Source organism: Salvia hispanica, chromosome 5 (genome assembly GCF_029641045.1).
Source record: "Salvia hispanica isolate PSC_SH4W2 chromosome 5, Shi_PSC_v1, whole genome shotgun sequence".
NCBI lineage: Eukaryota > Viridiplantae > Streptophyta > Magnoliopsida > Lamiales > Lamiaceae > Salvia > Salvia hispanica.
The window spans coordinates 30,047,721-30,073,609 of record NC_142696.1 but is presented as its reverse complement, the minus strand read 5'-3'; the positions used below and the strand labels follow the sequence as shown (position 1 = coordinate 30,073,609).

At 36.2% G+C, this 25,889-nt stretch overlaps 1 protein-coding gene across 3 annotated transcripts; it reads right to left on the bottom strand.

Annotated features, from left to right (window-relative positions):
- Positions 1 to 5,518: 5,518 nt before the first annotated feature.
- LOC125188681 (MraZ) lies at positions 5,519 to 24,206 on the bottom strand. 3 transcript variants are annotated; one of them, XM_048085680.2, is made up of 23 exons: positions 23,834 to 24,206; positions 22,399 to 23,467; positions 21,615 to 21,730; positions 18,792 to 19,000; positions 17,752 to 17,871; positions 16,287 to 16,415; positions 16,065 to 16,190; positions 15,338 to 15,393; positions 15,144 to 15,243; positions 14,276 to 14,393; positions 13,890 to 14,099; positions 13,367 to 13,691; positions 12,294 to 12,387; positions 11,246 to 11,354; positions 10,890 to 11,158; positions 10,672 to 10,796; positions 10,093 to 10,327; positions 9,552 to 9,740; positions 8,901 to 9,184; positions 7,906 to 8,119; positions 7,596 to 7,835; positions 6,502 to 6,584; positions 5,519 to 5,875 (listed from the first exon to the last, which is right to left on the bottom strand). In XM_048085680.2, the coding sequence occupies exons 2-23, from the start codon at positions 23,253 to 23,255 to the stop codon at positions 5,716 to 5,718; spliced, it is 4,368 nt and encodes a 1,455-aa protein (XP_047941637.1). In that variant the 5' UTR covers positions 23,256 to 23,467; positions 23,834 to 24,206; the 3' UTR covers positions 5,519 to 5,715. The 3 variants fall into 3 exon arrangements, with proteins under 3 accessions (XP_047941637.1, XP_047941636.1, XP_047941639.1); XM_048085679.2 differs by having other exon boundaries at positions 23,932 to 24,206; XM_048085682.2 differs by having other exon boundaries at positions 16,311 to 16,415; positions 23,932 to 24,206.
- Between the last annotated feature and the right edge of the window lie 1,683 nt (positions 24,207 to 25,889).

Below are 25,889 nucleotides of genomic sequence, written 5' to 3'. Positions count from 1 at the left end.
AAAATTTGAACTCAATTCGACATACCCAACATTCACAATTCAAACTAAACAATATACATAAACCTAAACAATTTCAATAATTTGTCACTATTGAACCCAATATCAAATAATGTAACATCTAAACTCAAATAATGCAACACCAATTTATAAGCCATTTAAACCCAATCAAGTTGCACAATTTTTAAGCTAGAACAACACTACCTAGTTTAAACCCAATTTTAATCAAATTTATACTCTAACTAAACACCAATATCTCAACTACTAATAAAAAATAATGCATTCAAACAAGTCACTACACAAAATAATAATGCAACACAAAATTTCAACTCAATTTACAACCCATTACTAACCCTAAATAATGAAGAGGTGTCAGATGTACTCGATGTATGCACTTGAAATAATGGTCAGATTTCTCAGATCCAGAGAATCCGCTAGATCACAGGGTCTAGGAAGAGAACTTTTAAAACCGTCGGTCGTTGGGCACACAATCTTATCTGCCTTTCAAAACCCATAACCAACAATACTAAAAACTAGTATAAGGAAGTAGGGATCAAATCCCACAGAGATGGAAGCATAAGAAAGCATTCAAGAGACTTTGGACAAGGGTTTTGGCTGCTGCCACGCAATTTTGGGTTGAGAACGTAACTACTAGACTCGGGAAATATAAATAATCTACTCTAACAGCTAGACCTAGGAAATGCATGACGGAAACAAAGATGCAAACAGGACAACAATCCAGTGGTGAAAATTTACCAGACCTAGTGAATTACTTTTCCTAAAATGCCTAGACAGATGAAAAACAGACCGTGGGGACCATTTCCCAAAATAGCAAAAGTACGAATGAAAAGTTGCAAACAACTAACTAAGGATTTAACTAACATCTAGCTTCATCTTCACCAACGATTCTCGATCACAAAATGCAAAAAACAGAGTAAACAATAGATCAAAAACAGAGCATGTCGAATTAAACTATCAGATTACGATCAACTAAAGAAATAAAACAGATCTACTACTACTAGACGAAGCAAATAAGAAAACAGGAATTAAACTTCAAAACCATGCATGAATCAAACAGATCTAAGCCTCGAACACTTCATCAGGTCTGAATCCAAGCCATCCACGACAAAACACAACAATCCCCATCTCCGATTACACTGATACAAACCAAATCGATCGATTAACTTCAGTTCAACACCATTCAACTCAAACAACTTAGATCAATTGCGAAAAACATCCAAGGTAAAACAACAAGCAACATAAACATGAAACGAAAACGTAGCATTAACTTCCATAGCTAAATTAGTACGACTTCAACAGAGATTCAACAAAATAAGGCCGAGCTTCAAACAGCGAAGGCTCGGGAATTCACGACAGAAATTAAAAATAGAAAGCGATAATTTGTTTCTTCGCCTCTCGTAGAGACGATGGTACACAACGATGATGCCAACTCCGAACCCGAACCCCCTGAATTTGGTACCCTAATGTGTGTGTAGAGTGTGAGAAGTGAGCTAAGAGCTAAAATGTGGATGATGGATGCCCTCAGGCATGTCGCGTGCTCTTATTTATAAGTGCGGAGTTGAGCTTCTAGATTCTTCTTTGAATTCTCCTTTTTGCCCTCCGTCTGGAATCTCCTCCGTCTGCTGACTTTTTCTTTCCTTTTTGCTCAATTTCCCTGTCAGACTCCTTCTCCAGGTAACTTCCTTCCTTCTTCCCGGATCTGGAATTTTCCTCTACAGACCTGGCTTACAAACTGTGTTAGACCTAGGAAATTGTTGAATTTAACCTCATAACCAATGCATGAAATTAGCCTTATCAAATACCTACCAAACAATTACTCCAATATTGTAAAAAAAAATAAGCATACTAACCGAAGAATATATCAAATATGCGGAAGAATCACCGATTCACTCCTTGTTGATGCAATTAATTGCAAGAGGGAGGGCGAAATCGCGGTTCAAAGCTGTTGTGTGTGGGTTGAAGATAAGTTTTGGCGATTTGGGGAGGAGAATCTGATATATTATACATTCTGGGAAGAAACGTCACCCGAATCGGCGTTTCTGAATTGACTTATATTTTTTTTTCAGAAAATTATTTAAACACGCCAACTGAATCGGCGTGTATAAATTAAGAATTTAGATTTTCTTTTTCGGTAATTGATTAAATACGCCAACGGAATTGGCGTTTTTAAATCAAAGACGCCAATTTTAATGGCGTTTTGCTTAAAGACTGTATTTGTAAAAAATCACTAATTAATTAAAAAAACGCCATCACGGATGACGTTTTTCCCACAAATGGAACAAATAACAAAATGGGTACATATTTCGGATTGTAGTAGTAGACTCCCCTCCCCCTCCCCCTCCTGCGGTTTTCTATAAAAATAAATGCATCAGCACCTTGTCAGGAAGTTTCAACATAATATGCCACATACACCAACGATGCCTAGTACCACCTAGCACACGTTATATACATTGCACTTAGGGCATTATATACATTTCACTAGGTTCATTACACCACTACAATATACTCCCTTCGTCCTAAAAAAATAGACAGATTTGTAAATGATAAATGACACAGGTTTAATGTACAATTGACAAAGTAAGAGGGTGATGTGAAAAAGTAAGAGAGGGAGGGAAAATGTAGTGGGAGTAGTATTAGTGATCGTGGGATCCATATTATTAGTGGTGTGTAATTAGATAAAAAAAACTATATTTAGACTAGGTCTAATTTGGGGGGACGGATGGAGTACTTCATAAAACCGTACTTGCTTGCAAATTTGAAAATACGCTTAAACATTACTCTCTCTGTTTTCTAAAAATAGGAACTTTGGAAATGACACATGTTATAATGTAAAATTGGTAAAGTAAGAGAGATGAAGAGAAAAAGTAGTGGATTTAGTATTGGTGGCTTGTTGGGTTTATTTCCTAAATTGAAAAGTTTCTATATTTAGAAAACATGCCAAAAAAGAAAGAGTTTATATTTTTGGGAAACAGATGGAGTACACTTCTTTCGACATTATGTATACTGAACTTAGGGATATGTACATTGACATATGGAATCATAACTATGCAATTAAGATCATTATATTATAATCACCTGTCCGCGAATAGGAGTCTCATTTTTTTTATTTTGATATGTCCGCGAATGAGAGTCCCTGTTCATAATTACCATAATTAGTAAAAAGACCTCATATTCCACCAACGCATTCCACTCACATATCATTTAAAACTAATATATACAAGTGAGACCCGTATTCCACTAAATTTTTGTTACATACTTTCGTTAACATCTCTTAAAACCCGTACCGAAAAGATGAGACTCCTATTTGCGGACGAACGGAGTATGCCACTATAGATATATGTAATACATTTTTCATGCAAATTTATTCACCGAACATATGCAACTGAGATTTTGTTAAATCAAAAAATAATTTAAAAATCGAGAGAGTTTTTTGAGATTCTTTCAGGATTGGCAAATGTCATTGGAAGTGACATGAGACATTATAAATTTGAAAAATCGACAACATTATAACAAAGCGTTGAGTGCATTATCTACATTGCACTAGGACATTATCAATTTAATCTACATTATCATCTATTATTCCAAAATTACCGAAAGATTGATTCTCTCATTTACCCTTACTGCATAAAATCAATAATAAATCTATAATATATCGTTATTTAGGCAGTTGATAATCATATCTAATGGCTCTAGTTTAGCATTAATTCTAATATAGGAATGAGTTTTGATTTAATGCATACATGTCAAATGAGTGTCACTTCTTACCATGAGTCCGTGATTCCCATTTTTATTATTGCATCCAACTATAAAATTATTGAACTCATTATACTCCCGATGTTCCATAAAAATAGGAATACTTGAGATGATAAGAGAATTAATGCACTCTCTTTGTGTATCATTACGAGGTCAATTTGAGTTCAACACGACTTTTAATAAATGCAAAGGAAAGCGAGTGGAAATAAAGACTAAAGTTCCTTTTTGGTCCTTAACATATGACGATTTTTTGATTTTGGTCAAGAACATTATCTTTTGAATTATTCGGTCCCTTACAAATAAAAATGGGACACATTTAGTCTGAATTGGACGGAACTGTTAAAATTTAACCGTCAACGAATTTTAATTCGATTTTGACCGGATTAAATTAATAATTATATTTTATTAATTTCTAATGTCTAATTAACCCAAATCTAAAATAAAAAAAGAACTCCCTTCTTTCTGATTCTTCTTCTTTCTCGGTACATCGTTTTTCAAGAACCCAAGTAGATTTGGGAGAAACCGGCTCCGGGAAGATGACGCAGATACCACAATTTCTTGACGAGGAGGGATACACGCAGCCAAGGCGAGTGGCGGCCGTGAGCGTCGCCGCTTGAGAGAAGGGGGTGAAATTAGGGCATGAAGTCGGCTACTTGATTTGATTTGAATGCCCGCACATCAAAGAATACAGTTCTGAAACACATGACAGTTACTCCATGAATTTCGTAAACTGCTTCGCAAAGAGCCGATTCTCGCCAGCTACAGTGTGATAATGGTGGATGAGGCATATGACCAAACCGTCAATGCAGACATTCTTTTCAGTTTGCTCAAGGATGTTGCTCGAGCTCGTCCATATCAAATTGCTAATCTCCAGCGCAACTTTTGATGCAGTCAAGTTCAGTGATTACTATGATTGTGCCCCAATTTTCAACATTCCGGGAAAGAAATTTACGATTGAAATACTTTGCACCAGCGCACCAGTCACCAGAGCCAGATTTCTTGGCTGCTGCTGTTGCGACAGCTCTTCAAAATTCGTTGACTATTAAATTTTAACAGTTCCGTCCAATTCAGACTAAATGTGACCCTTTTTTATTTGTGAGGGACCGAATAATTCAAAAGATAATGTTCTGGACCAAAATCAAAAAATCATCATATGTTAAAGACCAAAAAGGGACTTTAGTCGAAGATAAATAGTGAAATGTGAGGCCAATTTTATATATTAGTTTTATGATTGAATATGAGTGGAATAAGCTAATGGAAAGTGTAGTCTATCTACTATTTATAGTAAAAGTAAACCAGAATTCCTAATGACTAACAAACTAAAATGGTAAACCGAGAATCCTAATGGCTGACAAACTAAAATGGTAAACCGGGACTCCTAATAGCGGACGAATGGAGTAATAGGTAAGTAAGAGAGAGGAGGAAAAATAGTTAAAGAAATGTTAGTCGATAGTAAAACACACATTATTTATTATTATCAGTGTTTAATGTCATACCTAATGATATAAGTTGTAAATAAATTGATACTCCATGAATAATTAGTTGGGAAGAACTTTCCATAAGTGAAAATGAACTATTTTTATGAGATGGATGGAAAGGAAAATGTTTCTATTTTTACAGGACGGAGTAAGTATAATTTATTAAACTTAAAAATGAAATTTACCTTGAGATGATAAATTCAGACGCTAGATTTTTTAGGAAGCAAAGCGCAGACTGCTTTGCCTAATGATACATAAGAATCATGACATACGTGTAAAAATTTAATTAATCAAATGAGAGTTGCATACTGTCGTCTCACTAGCTCTTTCTATCATGCCTAACAATCAACTGCAAAAGTCAATATGTACACAACAAGTATTATAAACAAAATGACCTCACTCTCTATTATGCAAGAATATATCTGTACAGTGAAAGTTTGGTGCTGTGGTGTTATGCATGGATGAATCAAGAACCTGATTCATATGCCCAAAAAGTATCAGGATCAGGACTGAAGAGGGACAGGTCCTTAACTTCCAGGTTTGCAATGTTCCAATCTACGAGTCGGGCTTGCACTACTTTAATCAACATAAGTATGCTTGGCAAAAGCCACCACGTATCGTCTTCCCTGCCATTAAAATGTTACATGGTCAAACTAACTATGACAAAACCGCAGGTTCTGACTCTTCATTTACGCAACAGCTAGTCTGCTGTGCAGATTTTCCATCAAAGGAATAATAATAAAGACCTACTTGTGCTTTGTTATTTCCCCCAAAAAAACGAAGCTATGCAATTAATACTACCACCTCATAAAATCTTGAGGCAGTCACATATATGTTCTGATTACAGTGAGCTTCTCTCTGTCTATTTATATCATAATGTCGATATCAAGGAATGTATTTGCATCATATTATATAACTGCATATATCTATATTTGCACTATTAAACAACATTCATGTAATACACATGGATACCATTACAAATCTTATCAATATATGAAGATCTGTCCACAGCTTTGGGGTGAGAAAGCCCAGTATGTTTGCAAACTGCCCCTTGAGAGTTTAGTTTTCATACAAGTATAACCCATTTGTGCAATTCGTAGAAAAGAGAAAATGTCAAGGGAGACATTTTTTTCTAATTAGAAATTATTAGGTCTGTTTTTGAAACTTAGTGTGGTGAATTAAAGTAACTACATAAATAAAATCCCATCCAACATGTTCAAATAATATTCTCATGTTGTCAAAAAAAAGTTACCTTGAACGCCAAGCATTTGTCTCTTCCTGGGACTTCACTATAGTGATGATGTAATGAATCAGGCCACAGATGAATGCCACAACCTGAAAAAAAACACAAAATGGTATAATTAAACAACTGAAAGCAGCCATCATAAGTTAAAACTAAGAACCATGTCACTTTTTACGAATAAATTTCTTTTTGAACCATAATTAGGTTTCCCAGAGTGATGCTTTAAATCCCAGCCCAAACAAAACAAGGTTATTTAGGAAAATACTAATCAATGCGATTCTCTATTGTCTCTCCCTTTAAAGAAAAATAAGTTACAAAATGCATAGAGGTGACATATTAACATTCTGGCAGCCCCAAACGGCATAGGACATTGACGAGTTTCTCCAATCAAAACAAGAGGAAGGCTTGGTAGAACACATGTCACATAATTAGACAATATTCATTGGGCCCCTGCAAGCAAGCTATGGCTAACTTAAGAAGTAATTATAGACAATTTCCTTTAAATACTTAATTGGATCCACTGCATTTCTTGGTTGCAGCTCAGTTGCGGCTAAACCCTAAAGCAACAATCTATATTGCTTTAGATGATTTATCTTCTTTCAATCAATGGGAGGATTTTCAGAGCAGATATAAATAAGGCTTTCATATCGAGATACAAAAACAACCATGTCAAGATAATCCATACTATCCACAAACAGCCAGAAATGCTCTCAAAATAGGTTAGTTTATCAAAGCAGTCAAAACCAATAAAAAAGTGTATTCAACTAAAGTAAACTAGTTGTAAAGGGTATCTTTCAAGCATCAAGACAGGCCACTGTCTAACTGATTTTTTTTTTTATCAAGATTAATCTAAAATACGTTGGCACTTGGTTCAAATAAGTGCAGCATTTCCCTGTTTTTTCTTTGCTTTCCACTACATTATTTGTTAATTTTTCAGTTGGTGTTCATATAGCAGACAGCATCTACCCTTACAATCTAAATCAGGAGTCTGAAGCATATAGTCAATGCCACATCCCCTCTTAGCTTTTCTTCCCTTATTGTACTATTATTTGGAGTGTTCTTTCTTAGGTGAAAGTAAAAATGTTAATGTTTGTAATACTCACAATATTTGAGATTGAGCTAGCATTCCACAAGGCATAGACACGAGCAAGTGAAACTCTCCTAGGCCCATTAGTAAATAAGGCATTCAAGCCTGCTGGAAAGGGCGAGAGCAATGACAGAGGAAGGATTAAAAGCACAGCAAGGAAAGCCCCTAGAGCTATCCAGTAGAACAGAAAGAGCATTAGGAGAGTGACAAAAAGGTCAGCCAAGAGCATGACGGTAATCAAAAGCTGTACAGTATCCTGAAACAGAAGTAAGCAAATGTCAAAGTGTGAACATTGTACTCACAAACATACCACATACTTGCAATACCTGTCTGCCAACAGGCCGGGTGTTGAGCAACAATAGAGAAAATGGGAAGAAAAGGTCCCGTTTATAGCTTAGTGATTTCAAGGTAGCTTCATTTATAATACCCTCATTGAAGCCCTTAATAATCTTTTTACGGAGGAGCAAACTACTTGTATAGGCCTGGCTCTCTTCTGAATGCTTGGCACTCTTTTGTGCTCCTGCAGTGAAGTTCCTAAAACTGCAGAAGGAAATAATGAGATCGGCCAGGAACTTTAAGGCTAAACATTTTCACTTCAAGGAGCAAATATTTAGCGCTGATGTAATTCGACGACACTCGGCAAGTATATACAAATAGGAGAAAAGAAAACAGAATGACTAGTTTCATTACTATTTGTTTCAAGTGAGTGGCAGGTCAACATCACACAGATGAAAAAGGTGCTTCAAAAATACAGATGCCAAATGTGTGTAGAGATTCAGTAACATTTCTACTAGGGAACAGAAACGAGATAGATGAGCTGCATACAGCTTCAAAAGTATGCACATTATTGCATTTCTCTGGTTGTTTTGAGATAGCACATGGACAGTTTTGATTTATCTACAAAAATTGATAGTGAAGCGAATTACTGTGAAGTACATAATTGAGCCATTTTCCATTTCGGGAAGTTCAAAGATAATTGAGTCATTTCTAATTTTGGGAAAAAAGGTAATACTCTCTCCTACTTTATTCTCTCTTCATCTCTATTATTTTATTCTCTCTCCTACTTTATTCTCCTTCCACTTAACATACTAAACATTTCTTTCTTAATCTACGTGGGGAAAATATGTGACTCCATTAGCAAGGAACAGAGGAGTACTAAAAAGGCTAATAGAAATTTTCCATCACTGATGCAGTATTGCAGTTCTCAGTTGGAGAAAAATTTATCATGTTAGCTAAAGAGACAAAAAAAGAACAATTTATAAAACACGTGTTATTCAATTAAGCAAACATGATTAATTGATATCATATTAAACTTTACTACCTCGATGATGCATCACAGTTATCCATATAGTCGGAGTGATGAAGATCTTGCAGAGAACAACCACCAGCCAGTACTAAAATTCCCAATTGATAATACCCACTAGATGTAGCTTGGAACCACCCCAGCTCGATTTTAGAACCATGAAAGTCAAGTTGGGGGTTAGCGTGAGTAGTCATCCAATTGATAACGGGAGCCAGAGCCGTCCGTATAGATCCATGTCTCACAGTTCTCAATTGGGCATTTAAGCCATCAACAAAGCGCTTCCAGACAGATGGAGGTACATGCTGAAATTGGAATATCTTGTATGAGAATAAACGACAAATAAATCACTTTATTGTTATGAAGTATCAGAAATCATATACATATATAATTTTTCATTATCATCATCATCATCATCATCATATCAAGCTATAATAGTTGGGCTGTTTTGAAATAGAAATTTTCTCTAGATCTCCTGGTCTTTCTTTTACTGTATTATGGAGAAGATTGTTCTGAATTTTTGAGAAAACTTTTTTAATAGAATTGACAAGTGTTGAGAAGAATTTCACGTGGAAAAATGGAGAAAAGGAATTTATTAGCAGTTCCCGCCTGTGTTTACCTATCACAAATTCCTATTAATTCTGAAACAGCGGATTGAAACATTAAAGTTACCTGAGCAATAAGGTTTGTCAATAATGTATCATTGTACAGATTATAAGGAGACATATAACTTCCATCCCCTCCAAAAATAATTCCCATTGGAAATCTTTTCTGCACACTGGATACCATGTCTATTCGTTTTTCATCACCACCAAGGAAAAAGTCAATGTAACAAACCATCAAGTCAGGAGTTGCTCCGACCTGCCAAAAGGGAATTTCACATGTAAAAAGATCAAAATTCACAAGCATTCCATGCACATATGCAATCATCCTCTTCTGCTCAATCAACTTTTGCAAACAGAGATTTATGGTATTGGGTGTTGGACAAGCATTGGGTAAGAGAGCTTTATCATGAAAAACTAAAAGTAAGTGTTTTGTTTTGTAAATATCTGGAAACACCACATTCTTGGTGGATGGACAAAAATGACAATAAGACCCACACTCTTCGTAGACGGAGGAAGTATAATTTTTAATATTTGGACAAGTATAAGATCATACATAAGTGCATTAATCAATTAAATATGTAAATAAGCATGAAGAATATCCAAAAGACCTTCATTCCTTTATATAGAGCACGAGATCTGCAAGAGCGTAGACAAGAGTGGTCATATTTTGACTTAACAAACTCCTGAAGCTGATGAATCTTTTTTCTTCTACGCCATTGTTTCCAGGACCAGGCACAAGGATATGCAAGGACTGAAAGTATGCTATGAACTGACCCTTCCCACCATTCATATGCAGCAACAGAGTTTATCTTGTCAATGAATCTGTTAAAGGCATCTTCATACCTGCATTGGCAAATAAATATGGCTGGTGACTACAGAAATTGTTGGCCTGAACATGAAAGATATCAAGTCCATATACATTGTATGAATGAATCAAGTAAATATGGCATACCCTGAACATCAAACAAAACTAAAATCCAGCACAGTATAGAAAGAATTTTTGATACAAATGCGGCTTTCAGACAAATAATAAGAGAATATTAAAAATGTTATAACTGGACCATAGATGTCACATTAAAATCTGGTCAAACAGGAAACCACCAATCTGGAAATGTGAAAATATCTCTCGGCATTTAGCGAAAATTAATATGCACTAGAGTGAAAAAAATAAAAGCAAACATTCTTACACAATCTCAAATATTGCAGTGGGAGGTGAGTAAGGAAGATGCCAGGGTTCTCTAAATGTATTGGGCCCCATAAAATACATTCTATGTACGTGACCCTGAGTTTCTTCTGCCTTGGCACCACGAACCTGGAAAATAAATTAACACAAGTTACACAACTCAGACCATAAATTGACCATGCCATAGCCGTAGTTACACTGTGGGAAGTAGGATATGCACACCTCAGATAATGAAAGAAGATAAGGAGAACGTTGATCATCATTATGCACAATCAAGTTTGCCCCATCATAAGAGCATCCTGATCCAATAAGTTTGATTCTGAGAGAATTCAATGCTAGAGATAGGACCATGACAACACAGAACAATAGAAAAGCAAAGGGCCATGGTCCCCCAAATGTATATATAAGCTCCTCAAAAGGTGTGTAGCACTTCAGTGTCCTATATTTGTCAGATATGCATTTATAAGGACAACTTGACTGGGTTACCCCCCCTGCAGAAGACAGGGCATGTTAAAGAAGTAGATGTAAACTTATGAAGACATATTCAACGAACAAATGCATCCTATTAATTACAATACCTCTTACATATACAAACATAGCACGAGTAGGAAGTTGTTCAAGAGAACAAGTCTTGCAAAGACTGGGATCTGATCCTTCAAGATCTTTGTATGTTCCAACAGGGCATTCCTATAATAGAGACAAAGTAGTGAAGTAGGTGAGCTATAATCAGGATAGATATACCATGCATGGTTCTATAGGTTAGGATGAAGAATTATTTCTTGCATTATAGTAGTTAACTAGTTATGAAAAGACGATCTTCTAAACCCTTTAGTAACGCAATCAGTTGGCATTTATTCTAGACAACTAACCTAGGTACCAACAATCCCAATCAAACATGATCAAAAGTTACATATACCATCTATAAAGCCTATCAGGACAACTACGAAGGAGAAGTCACACATCTCTAATCAATGGTGCCACCATCAATTGGATCACGAGGAGTATGTCCACTTTCTAAGTTGTAAAGATGAACTCACAATAAAGTGAAAAGGAAGATAGCCGCGTCACAATGGAGAATTACAAAAGAATTGGTGATCTACATTACTAAAAAACAAGGGTAAAGGGTCGATTTTGTACCATCATATGGGGCGTTTTCGTCCGAAAATGTCCCACTGTTTAGATAATTACCATTTAAGACTTATCATATTATATTTGGGAATAAAATGTCCTGTAAAATAAATAAGGCGATCGGAATATTGATGTGATAGCCGAAATTACACGTTAATTACCCAAATTACACATTGATTATCTAAAAGTACACATCGATTAATTAATAAAAATGAAACAATGGATACTTAATGGTAATTACCTGAACGGTGGGACATTTACGTGTAAACGTTCCAAACGATGGGACAAAATCGACCTTTTACCCTTAAAAAACAAAGATGTGCTATGCTCCTAGTAGTATTACAATTCATAAATACATAATGCGATATTCATGAAAGGAAGACTAAAATGAAATGTTCGCCACATTAAAAAGAGTGCTTTTATGTTGCATAATGTTTGTCCTTGCATACTTCTACCCAGCCCAAAGCCATAGAAGAAAAGGGAGAACATGGAACATACTGTACAGAATGTACCATACAAGCCTTTAGGGCACTTCTTTCCAGTAATTGTGCCCTTCTCCCCATAACGACCAGCTCCACTTCCAGCACCTCCACTGGAACAAAATGGACACGTTTGTTATCTGGTACATATGCAAAATTTTCATTTGAATGCTTGCACTATATGTTTACTATGGTTATCAGTTCACTTACATATTATTAAAGTAGGAAATAGCAGGAATATTGAAATTCTAGATGTTCAGCCAGAAAGAATAAAATAAGTACATTAAGGAGCACATATGGAATTACCCAGCTAAAAAACCTAAGACCACATAAAAGCCACATCATGTTTGACGTGAAGATAAGATTTCAACATAGTACATTAAAAGAACCTACCTACATAAGATTCCGTTTAACAAATAGCTGGCACAAAAATGGATCAGTATTTCATACAAGTGCAGCTAGATTACACTCTGCTATTTATTTCGTAGGAATTCCCATGAAATCAATATAGCTATAGATGATAAAAGGTAATGAACGTAATGGTATCCAAGTGAATATTGATGTCGACACACCAATTAAGAAGTGAACAACAATTTCAGTGGAGATACTAGCAAGTTGTATATCAAGGTTATTTTCTACTTTGGGGCGGTTCCACAATTGAATAGGACATGCATGATGATGATAAGGATGAAGAGGATATTCCATGTGGTGGGGTGTGTTGGGGGGGGGGGGGTGCTGTCATCAGAATGGAGAGAGAAGGAGAAGAGCGCGTTTAAGTCGAGGGTGTATGCATTATTGAAAACATACTAGGTGTGTGCATTATTGAAAACATACTTCCCAAGTGTGTTTTCGAAGCGGCATACACCATACTAGGTGTATGCATTATTGAAAACATACTTCCCAAGTGTGTTTTCGAAGCAGCATATGCCATATGCGCTTCTAAAGCTGCGAAATTTTTAAAAATGCAAGCCTGGTATGCATTTTTGCCAAAACTGCAATCTAAAAAATGGTTCCCATTTTGGGAACCTTTATTGTAGAACCACCCCAAATTACAATAAAACATGTATATTATGTATCATGAAATTTGCATACCTGTAGTTGATTGCACCATTGACCAATGCAAGCGGTACATATTCCTCTCCAGCTGCTATCTTAGACCAGTGAAAATGGATTCTTCCACCACCACCACCCCCACCCCCTAAAGCACCACCATAGCCTCCGACAGCTGATAAAGAAGAGTTTTCTACAAGTGAAATTGCTTGAAGGAAAAGAAGGATGGTTCCACCAGAACCTCCACCAAGTCCACCTATTAGAGTGCCATTACTATTATGGGTTGACTTATGACAACTTTGCCCATCAGCACTGATAAACCCATAATTATCCAGCCTGAGAAGCGGCCACTGAGTGGACCCAATAACTACAATAAAGCATAAACAGGAACACGGGTCACATACACCATTTATAAGAGAAAAGACGATAGAGCCATTTAAGATTTTCTCATGCATATCCATGTCTCATTAGTTCAACTATTTGATTATCGACACATAAATTAATTACCACAAGGAAACCACGCATTTCTAAGACTAAAAATATAACAGCTATTTAAAATACTAACCTATTAATCCACCACCAGCCACATATCCATCAGATTGATTACGACCCTCGGTTCCGCTACCTAATTCACAAGGAAGATCAGCACTGCCATATCTCTGACCGCCTTCACTGTGGATTCCATTGAAAAATCCAGATCCCCCTCTCCCACCATGTCCAGCACCACCACCAGCACCATTCGAGTAATTTCCCTTACCAATACCAGTCTTACAACCTGGAAAGCATGCCACAAGAAAAACCCAATCATATATATATACTGCTTAGCTGAAACACATAAGCAGCACCATACAAAACAATTAAAATGCATTAAACTGGAAGGCAGCATTCAGAATCCAATGAGCAAGTAGCATGCCACCAGATTGTAGAATATATATATATACACATATATACCTAACTCTGATGCAGTTATCATGCCAACACTGTCCACAATAACAGTTCTTGCCCTGTGAATGTGAACAATACTTCCCTTAACAACCCCACTCACCAGAATATCCTCCACTCGACAAACCTGTAAATATAAAACAGTCAGAACTAGTCATAAATTTGCATGAAGAATAAATATAATAGACATGGTTTACATGTGGGTGCAAAGCTAATGCTATTTTTTGTTCTTTTCATTGTAATATTGTATAATCAATAAGTTGTTGTTTGATTTTTAGGATTTGGCTGCAAGCTGTATCTAGGCTTTGCGTGGCTCTGTTGAATAAAAGATGTGTTTCTCCTTAAAAGGGAGAACTGTCACAGATAACACAGACAGCGCCCTTGGGAAGGAGAGACTTTCTCTCATAATTGGTCCATGTTTCCTTCCCACTCAGTGATGTTATTTTAAGAGTTTTTTTTAATGACTAGTTGCTTCCTTTACCTTAACAATTACATCCACAAGAATCCACTGATCTAGTCATTGTGCTATACAAGAAAGAAAACGGAAGTAACATGAAATTACTAACTTTTCAAGAGACATGTGGATTCTCAAGCCTCTAAATAAATTCTTTGAAACTATAGTTATATCATGCTAGTATATGGAAGCAAGAATTACTTGGTTGAATCTGGACACTTTCAACAATGTCCATGACACCAAAACAGAAAAAAAATTCAGACACCCCCCTCCCCCACACACATTGCTTATAACCTCAAATAAATTAAACAGTTTCCCAAAAAATAAATAAACACCACATATGTAAAGTTATTTTTAATTTCCATGATGGCGAGATAAACTCTCAAAGAGATGCAGAGGGTAGTTACAAGTTATCTGACTTACTTGCAAGGAGAAGGACACTGTGTAATTAACATGACAATCATCTGGTGGAGTTATCAGATCCATAGGACATGTTGGACTCTCACAGAGAGATTTTGTCACCCTGTTTCAGGTAAACATAAGATGATTTCATTTATCCATATAGAAATATAAAAAGAAATCATTATGCATATGGTATTACTGTTCGATCCACTCACAAGCGTGTACTATCATCATTATCCAAGGGAGCTTGAAGTAAAGAACCTGGTCCAACCTACCACGTGAAAGTTTTGTGATATAAAAAAGATGTTTGAAGGTCATCAAGAAAAGCAAAATGATAATCAAGAAAACTGAGAAGCAGCCAAAAATGGAGAATGCTGTCAATTTCTCAATCAATGAACATCTCAAAGGCTATCTTTATATCCTTTTCTGATGCAAGGATATTTGTTTGTCCTACGAAGAGAAAAAGCATATGCCAACTCCAGTGGAAAGAACTTAAGACTTCAGCTTCATATATATGTCAATTCTGGTGAAAATAAATTAACCTCACTATGGCAATATTTTATGCCTTTCTGATGCAGGGAGATTTTTTTGTTCTACAAAGAGATAAGGTACATCACAACTCACGTAGAAAGATCTCAATACTTTGGCATCATATAAATTTCAATTTTAGCAAATAAAAGCTTATACTCTGGTATCTCTAAGGGAACAGTTTAGCCAATGTCAGAAAACATATACACATAGTGAGTAGGCATTGAAGTTGTATTCAAAGCATTCTAAACTAAATCACAGAGATGTTTTAGTTGTGAGCGAACATAAAAATAATTCATACAGCAACAATATAATAAACAAAATGTACTGCCTGATTTTAGGGATCACCGTTTATGGAACATAACTTGGAGAAGGAATAAAGAAGACAAGTTTTTTCTTTGACTGATATCTTACAGTAATATTATAGAATAGCGACAATGATAGTCTCTGGCCTTTTATTGCATCACCTTCACCTGTCAGTTTTAAAAGTCCTTGTCCATATAGAGCCAAGTTTGCATTCGAACATATCACAGAGTAGTCCTGCCGCCAAAAGGATTAAGTAGGGGTTTAAAGCCAAAATAAAATCTATCTTCTAATCAAGATAGCATTTGCAGATTTTTTTAAAGTAGAAATTACCTTAAGAACAACAAGATTTCTGACCTCGAGGATGGATGTAGCAACATCAGCATTTCCTCCACCATCAACTTGGATTTGTGAGTTCAACATGAGTAACATTTTGACTGATACTCTAAGAGCTCCATAAACCTAGTAGCGACAGAAATACACAGAAATAGTGAATATTGGTTTGAAGACTAACTGAGTTCTGTTTTATTCTGGTCAGGAAACAATGGTCTTAGCTCTTATAGAATAGGTCATTAAAACACTGTAGTCAATAGCATTTGGTTTTCCTCAATATCTTTTAAAGAATGAGTTGTTAGTCCAGTTGAAGACAAGAAATAAGAAAATTTTCAATGGGTGACAGCCCCATACTTCTGCTTCCCCTGTCAAGCAAGGTACAGCTCAACTAAAATTTCATCAGAAAAAAAAAATCAAGCAGAAGAATTGGAGAAGCATTTTCTGTATCCTTTACATTGCACATCCTAAAGTACACATGTATAGACTTCTATGGAACTCATGAGTATAATTACTATCCTTATAATTGCACATCCAATAAGACATTGAACTAATCAGTTACAAAATTTCGTCATCATAGTCTTGAGTTTGAGCCATGTCGATAGGGCACTTATTTGTTTGATATCCTTCTTATAAAATTAAAATCTGACCAAGGCTTTGGGACTTGGTCACTTGGGTCCATTAATTGGCAACCAATAGCCTAGCATTCCTATGAGAGGTGATGCATTTCTCTTGGCTCATTTCATCTGATGCTTCAAGTCAGCGAATTTAACAGCATAATTATTTCCATTCATATTATGATTTGTGTACGAACTTCCTACTATACTATATAATGAACATTCATAAAATAATTATTATATTAATACAAATGGAGATGGATGAAAAGAATATCCTAAAGTTGAAGATGGATGAAAAGAACATATTTTTACGTAGTTTCTAATATGTTCATTATACTTCACAAGAATCATGTTTGCTAATGTCACCTCTCAATTTGACTACTCCAGTAACTGTGCACTAAAATGGTACAAGTATTCAATTTCTAAGATACTAGAGAAGTGTGTGGTTCATCCAACTTGACATCCAAAAATAAAGTACCTCACCAAACTTCAAACAGAATCTTGAACAAAAATCTATTAACCCAAGCATGTTGCACCTTATGGTGTGAATTAATATAAAACAATGGGATTTGTAAATTTTGATTACCCCCAATATTACCAGATATGAGGATCAAGATAGAGATATGAGGATCAAAATATCACTAAATAGATTTTAAAACCACCCACTTTATACCAACAAATAATTTCCCTGTCACAAAACAGTATGTACTCGAACATGTTGCACTTTAAGATTGAGGTAAATCTGAATATAATAAGCACAGAGCTTATATTTCCAAAAACCACGTTTATTAGTACTATAAAACTATAGACGCTGAGAGATAGATACATAGCATAAGTAAAAAGGATTGTACCTTTATAATGGAATCACTAATTAGAAGTTCTTCTGCAACAAGTTCAAACTCCGAGACAGGATAGTCAGACAACCCAAAAATAATGCTGCTTTTACTATACAAGCTTATCTGCCCTCTCACCTTCAAAAGGAAAGTAACAAGAAATCATCATGGGTTATTCCCAGCAAAGAAAAGTTCAGTTCAAATGTTATTTGTAGCATCCTGAGCAGCAACCACAACATTTGGTGCAAAGAAAAAAAAAACTATTGATCAGTCAAAACTAGGAAATCTCACTAAACAGAATAAAATGAACAGTATTGAAGATTTTGCAACAGGGATTCAGTAATTGTAATTAAACTGATTGATTACTACTATGATTTAACAAACACGACAGATTTCTACACTTGCAATTTGCAAATGCCATTTTTGGCAACAATATGCATTTGCAATCTCCAGAAACAGCAGACTTTAATGCTTTTGAACAGAAACCTTAGGAACCAGCTGCCTGTCATAGATATACCTGAATGCTTTCGGTGCATAGGTGGATATTTTGCAGAATATGTTCTGACTATTGGAACTGCAACTACATTATTGTTGAATAGTACACAAGTATCAATTAATCAGCAGCTACTCACATATACACTATAAATACCACAAAGCGATTCACACATACATTAGAAATACAACCAAGATTCCTATGACCATTACAATTCATAGTCCACATAATTGAATTGAGCACAATAATCAAATTATGCATATATGCAGAGGCAAACCTTGATGTAGGAAAAGGAATTTATTGTACTTATAGTTTTCGGTTGTGATGGTATAACCATTGTCTATATTCCAATAAGAAAGGTCCCTTCACCAGATGGATGAACATTAACCTGTTACTTTAGTGTCAAAGGTCTAGGTTTCTAAACATTCGTTATTAACTGCATTAGTTGAAAAGGTCTCTAAACATGTATTTTGTCTGCACCATTTTGTCAAGGAAATACTTCCTATATGTGTCAGAGATAAACACAAGTCAAACTTTTATATCGGAAAAGGAGATGATGGTAGACCTGAACTCTTGTCCAGAGGAGAGGCACTAAAACTTTTGCATTGTTCTCAACATAAACATTTGTCCACAGTGGGCTTGTAGAAAAATCCAACAAGGGAGTTTCAGTTTCTGTTGTCAAGTTGTCATTGCCAACTCGTAAACTCAATACAGATGCATCGAAGTAAGTGCCAGCTGCACCACAATTCCCATCACAACCAACACTAAATCCACCTGCCACAGAGAAGACAGACCATACACAAGGTTAACCCTAGAAACCCTATGAAGATGAAAATTATATGAATACAGAAAAAAATTGTGGCAAGATTTTCACATCATTTCCGCTAATTATGAATACAAAATTACAAACATAGGTTGGTTTTGTATAACCTCCATAATGTGGAAGGGCACTGAACTCTAAATGTCAAAAACGATGTCTATGAAACACAGAGGCATCATATAGTACATTGCTCCATGATTTGAGCTTTAAAAGCATAATACATTAATATAAACAAAAAGAAATATGGATGATAAAACTATATTTTATACCCAATACAATAGCATGAAATTAAGTGGTGCCTTTGTACTGTAGAATAAGTATCCCACATCGGTTATGTGTCCTAGTCAGGCTTAGTCTCTCTTGCTTTATATATATGCTTTGTTAAGTAATGAAATACACCTACTGTTTTTCTCTATTACGTCTCTATAAGTTTTCACATAACTCTATATTTTATTATTCTACATGATACCAGACGCAGATTTGAATCCGTAACTAGTTTAGTACTTTAGCCCCAAGTAAATGAAAATTTAGGGTTTCTGTTCTGCTTCTACATTGCTGCTCTGTTTTGTTCTTTTGTTCTGCTGCTCACTCTGCCTTTGTTCTCCAACTAATTAGCTTAGGGGTTGCTCTTTGCTCTATTTTTATGGACTCCGGTTTATCTTCTTAGGGTTTGTTCTCTACTCTATTTTTTTATCATGTTTGATTATAGACCTTCTATCTGGACCACCATTAAGATAAATGGTTCCAACTATATGCTTTGGTCCCGTGCTTTTCTCCTATTTTTGGGATCACAGAAGAAACAAAGCCATGTTTGCCTCGTTTGATTTTAAACCTTCTATCTGGACCACCATCAAGATAAATGGTTCCAACTAACTGCTTTGGTCCCATGCTTTTCTCCTATTTTTGGGATCACAGAAGAAACAAACCCATGTTTGCCTCGTCTGCAGCTACGGATGCCAACTATGAAACTTGGTCCATAGCTGACTGCCCCGTCATGACTTAGCATCTGTGATTCAGAACATCATGTTCATGGGCAGTGTCAAAGCTATGTGGGATTCTCACCAGGAGATGTGCAGATCCAACCAAACTTCTGATATCTTCACAAAACCTTTGGCCGCGAAACATTTTTCCGAATTTTGTACCAAGCTAGACATGATTGGGAGTGTTATAGAATACGTATCACACAACGGTTATGTATCCTAGTTAGGCTTAGTCACTTGCAGTATACTCCCTCCGTCCGCCACTAGAAGTCCCGATCACTTTTGCGCACCCGTTTTGTAAAAATGATAATAAATAGTTAAAGTGGAGAAATAGTTAAGTAAGAGATAGAATAATGTTGACAAGGGTCTTCTTATCATTATTCTCTCTCCTACTTTACCATTTCTCCACTTTAACTATTTATTATCATTTTTACAAAACATGTGCGCAAAAGTGACCGGGACTCCTAATGGCGGACGGAGGGAGTATATATATGTGTGTGTGTGTGTGTGCGTGTGTGTGTGTGTGTTTGTAAAGTAATAAAATACACCCACTACTTTTCTCTACTATGTCTCTAATTTTCCACATGTCTCTATATTTTGTTGTTCTACAATTAGGTTGTGTTGCAAGTATCCAAAGTCAACTTACATTTAGTCTTCATTACCACTACCATTCATTTCCAATGATTGCGTGTGATATTTAATCTCTAGTCATCAATAGGTGGTGCAATGTTCAAGCATAACTTCCAATTTGGCCCAATGTAAAAGGCTCAATGGGTGATTCTAAGCACGAATCCAACAATTAGGAGATTAAGCCAACATTATATAAAGCAACGATGAAAATGTATTACTAATGATACATCTAATGGAAGATACATTATTTACATGGTCAAGTCAATACAAGTATCAAATCGATACCAGTCTGCAAGGTTTTTTATGCATCGTGAGATTACAGTTGTTCTAGATTTATTTTATTTGCATGTTTATAAGCTGTCAAAGTATACACGTCCTTGCAATTATTATTGCCTTCTAAAGGTCAAAGCGAGAAAAGTGTCTCGATTGAGAGTAATTTGTCATTGTCATGGATGTTCAAATTCTATTCATCAATTTTAATAAGCAAAAACAAAAATACAAAAGGGAACTTGTGATCAATAATTTCAATCAATCAGTGACGTACAGTGGAAGAATTTTTATAAGACCGCATAAGTAAATTATTTTGATCTAATTCATATTTAATGGAGAATGAAACTTAAACAGATGAGCTGAAAATGCAAGGCATGCATGGCACCGGCCTATACATAATAACATAATTCCCGAATATGATAGGGCTGTCTATGCTAAAGAAATGAAAATAAATAAGTTCAAAGTAACTAGGAGCTTGGAGGATGTAAGACAGTAAAAAAAAAGTAATACGTACAACAGTAATTGCAATAGTTAGTAGTTTCAAAAGTCAAACTTAATATTGAAAACATTACCATGCAAATGTGGGATGGAAGTAAGAAATTACTCATGAAGAAGAGTAAGCATTAGCAAAGGATCTTCCTTAGGGGTCTATTACTAAAATTACAATGTGAGCAAGATTAGCACTAACCATGCACTGTAATTTTGACATCTTCTTGCTTGCTGTAGCAGTTAAGAGATATCCGTCCACCTCCACCTCCACCCCATCCCTTCCCACCAGCTGCGCTGATGACACCAAAGCCCCTCCTGTTCAGTAATATCACATTATTTAAATTAAACTATACTAAGTAATTCGATGTTAAAGACTAACCCAAACGAGGACCATGGGAGAGACTTATCAACCACTAATCTTTCGAGATGTAAAAAAATCATAAGAGTATATTTTACCCAGCCTAGTTTTGGGCTTTTAGCAGATCAGATTAGAAGAAATAGGTCTATCAGATTATTCAAGGTTTTGGCCCTGAAAGTCAATGCTTCAACTCAAAAGGCCACATTAACTTAACTCTCACAGGAAATGTTATCTGGTAGAACATATACATATTCACACTAAATTGTGATCTTGTACAATATCATCTTTACAAATTAGTGAATTACAAAATCAGAAGTAGCATAGATGGTAAAGGTAGTGGCTTTCAGTTCTGACGAGTTTCTTCTTTTCTCTAATGGCCCATAACAAAAACCAGCCAAAAGTTTTCCCAAAGAGCAGTTAATCAGATTGTACAAGTCCAGGACAATTATTTTGAATTCATCTTGTATGGAAAAAATCAATCATTATGTCAATTCTAATTGACATTAAGGTACCATTTCAGATATCAACTCACCAAGGATCCAGGGTATCTTTTTATTAGTGTTAGGGTTAAGCTCTTTTGCGCGTATGGCATTGCACTAAACAATTCAAGTAGGAGGTTACTCACAGCTTCATAGCTCGTATTATGATACTCCCACCAGATCCTCCACCACCAAGTGGTCCTCCTTCCCCACCTTCAGCAGTTACTGATCCATTCATGTAGAGAGTATCAGTTATTTCAAGCCATACACGTCCACCACCACTCCCCCCAAACTTGTGGTTTTCAGATGTACCACCACCCTTGCTACCATAAGCCCATGGCTGAGACAAGGTAGTCCATGCATAAACATCACCACCCCAGAAGTTCGAGAAGTTGGTTTTTAAACAAGATGCACCACGTCCACCATGCCCTCCGCCAGCACCATCATAGCCGACAGGTGTTCCACTCGTTTGAGGAGGTGGTGACCCACCCAATGATGATGTGTTTAGAGAAGAATTAGGCTCCACGGTCAGATTGGCAGCAGAAAAAATCACAGTACCAGCAACTACAGATGCATTGTGACCAACTTTTACAGTGCCAGATAAATTGAAACTTATCGTACAACCTTCAACTGGACAAACAATTTCTACATGAGGAAGTATCTCTAGGTTTCCATCACCAACTACATATATGTCTGAACTCCTATTCAGGCTTGAATTGAGAACACATGTATTATTAATATCAAATGACCCAACACCCTTCAAGTCCTCACAAGAAACAAAATCATCTTCTTCAATTGAAGATCCTGATTTTTGTAATCTGGTAATATAATGGGTTCGGTTTGCACCACTTAAAATTGAGAGACCATGATCTGACACTCTGTCCAGCTTGAGGGCTTGTTCTTCAGCACACGCCAAGCTGTGAGAAAGAACATGTACCCAAAAGTATCCACAAAATACACACCAGCAGATATAATACCAACATTTCAGTAGAAGCATGACCATCCAATGAAAAAATGTGCCAATATCAATTAACACATTAATGAGCCAAGATTTCTACAAGGATCAATCGTTATCACTGCTACTTTGAATCAGTCAAGTCAAAGCTGAATCATAAAACTTGCTATATCCACAATCCCCCACTTCAAGTAATCTTGTGCACTGGCTCATCAGTTCATGTGAAACATTTCCAGCAGTTACTGCATCTCAAGTATTACCTATACGAAAATAGTATAAATCAAGTATTAGACTTGCCAAGCACAAATTTTCTCCACCATTTTCTTCGTTTATCACCTGAGGATGGCAAGTAACTTAGGCACACTGTTCAATACTCCCCAAGATATACTAACATAACTCAATTTCTTCACATAATCTCGAAACAACAACTCATAGCAACTAAACAGAACATCCGTAACATCATAACAAAAGTAATTCAAATTAAAAGCACATAAGAAAGCCTACTAAAAACACACATGCATACGCTCACGCAAGCACATTGCAGTCCAAAGTTGAAACAAACTTAACTATAGTCGATACTACACACTCTAATTTAACAACATGTAAATTTCAATTTCGCATAATACCGCCACATGTAACCATACACACGCACGAAACATTGAATGCTGAGAGCAGAGAGAACGGAATTGGCCAGAAAAAAAAGTGAATCTCCGAGCAAAATTACCAACTCCGATACACGCCTCAATATTTTTTCCCCGGCGGAGAAACTAACGATGGAAATTAAAAAAGTTTATCAGCTTCGGGAAGTCAGCGTCGCGCCTTTCCTTCTCAGAGAAGATTGATTGAATTGAAGATGTAGTGATGTAATTCTAGGGTAATGGTGGTGGTGGGGAAGGGTGTGATGATGGCGACAGTGATGGCGAAAGGGGAAGGGAGTTGTTTTAGTTGAGAGTGGGAGTGTGATGAGAGAGAAAATATTGATTAGCTGGATTCCGGTGTGAGATCTATCAGCTGAGCTGTACTCGCCTCATACTCATATACTCTATTAATTAAGATTATTTTACAAAATCATTAGTATAATTAGGAAGAGTCTGTCTTTTTGCCTCCATCTCCGTAACGGATAAAGACTTTTCCTAATTCTAATACATGCCCGAACAAATATTGAAAATGATATAATTACTTTGCATAAAAGCAGTTGGGGTTTATGTATGAGTTCAATGTGCCCCATTCTTTTGTTATGTAACGACGTAGACTATTATTCTTTGAGACAAATTTATACCTATATATATGGAGAGCTTTGGAGAAATTAATAAAAATATATTACTCCCTCCGTCCCATTTTAGGAGTCACGGTTTACCATTTTTTGATGTCCCACTCTAGGAGTCCCGATTGAAATATTCAATAAATGGTATTAGGCCCCACGTTCCACTAACCTTTTCTCACTCACATTTTATTGTAATACTAATATAAAAAAGTAGGACTCACATTCCATTATCTTTTTTCACCTACATTCATTTGTATTTCTTAAAATCCGTGCCGAACTCAACCGGGACTCCTAAAGTGAGACGGAGGGAGTATATCTTTTTAATAAAATAAGATAGATAAAAAGATTTTATTGATTTTTGTAATAATAATGAGAATTGGAAGTGAAGAGGTTTTTGAAAATGATGAGAGTATCATTTATGAATTTTTTTTAATAAAACTAGAAGAGTGAAAAGATTTTACACTAGAAATTTTTTAAGAAATAATATGAAATGAATGTCTTTGTAACAATACAAAAAAATGTTTATGTAATCCAAAATCTTTATTTGGAAGAAAAAATGTTTAGTCACTTGGCTCAACATTCTAGCTTCACCATTCATCAGTTACAACGCCTTCACAATCAGCAGACCAAGCAGGAAACTGGTACAGAATTGGAGTCCCCGGTGATCGGAACGGCGACCGGAATCCTACCAATACGAACTAAGTTACTCGGTGAAGATAAGAGAGGAGGAGAAAGCTGATTTTGCATTAATTCATAAATTTGAAATTACAATAAAGGAAATACAGCTCTTATATATGAGCAACAATTCGATCTAACAGAATTCTCATAACTAACTAAAGCAATTCCATGCGTTGCCATGCGCCATATGTGTGTGATTTAATCCCCTAAAATCCATGTGTGCATGCACTCATGCACCACTTATTTAATTAGCCACCTCAGCTGCGCTTATTCACGTACCAAATCTCCCCCCTCGAAATAAACCTTGTCCTCAAGGTTTGAATGCCGGAAAACGGTCGAGAAAATCATGCAAGTACTCCCACGTGGCATCCTCCGGGAAGGAGTTAGCCCAATGAACCAAAACTTGCGTAGCCGGCTGATTTCCCCTCTTCACCAAGCGTCGGTCCATAACTTTAACCGGCTCCAGAAAAGTGGAATTGACCACAAAGGGAAGCGTCCCATGCAGCTGATCCAAAGGTCCCATTTTTTTCTTGAGTTGAGATACATGAAAAACAGGGTGAATCTTGCAGCCAGAAGGGAGCTGCAGTTTGTACGCCACCGTGCCGAATTTGTCGATCACCTTGAAGGGTCCGAAGTACCACGGGCTAAGCTTCTGAAACTGCCGATCGCGTAAGGTATTCTGCCGATAAGGCTGAAGTTTCAGATAAACCCAATCTCCCAACGCAAACTGCCGGTCCGAA

Coding starts and splice junctions, on each gene's coding strand:
- LOC125188681 (XM_048085680.2), bottom strand. CDS start 23,255: ATGGTCATGCTTCTACTGAAATGTTGGTATTATATCTGCTGGTGTGTA. Junction 17,872..18,791: donor TCCTCTGGACAAGAGTTCAG/GTCTACCATCAT, acceptor TTCCTTTTGAAG/GTGAGAGGGCAGATAAGCTT. Junction 5,876..6,501: donor ACAAATGCTTGGCGTTCAAG/GTAACTTTTTTT, acceptor TTTTAATGGCAG/GGAAGACGATACGTGGTGGC.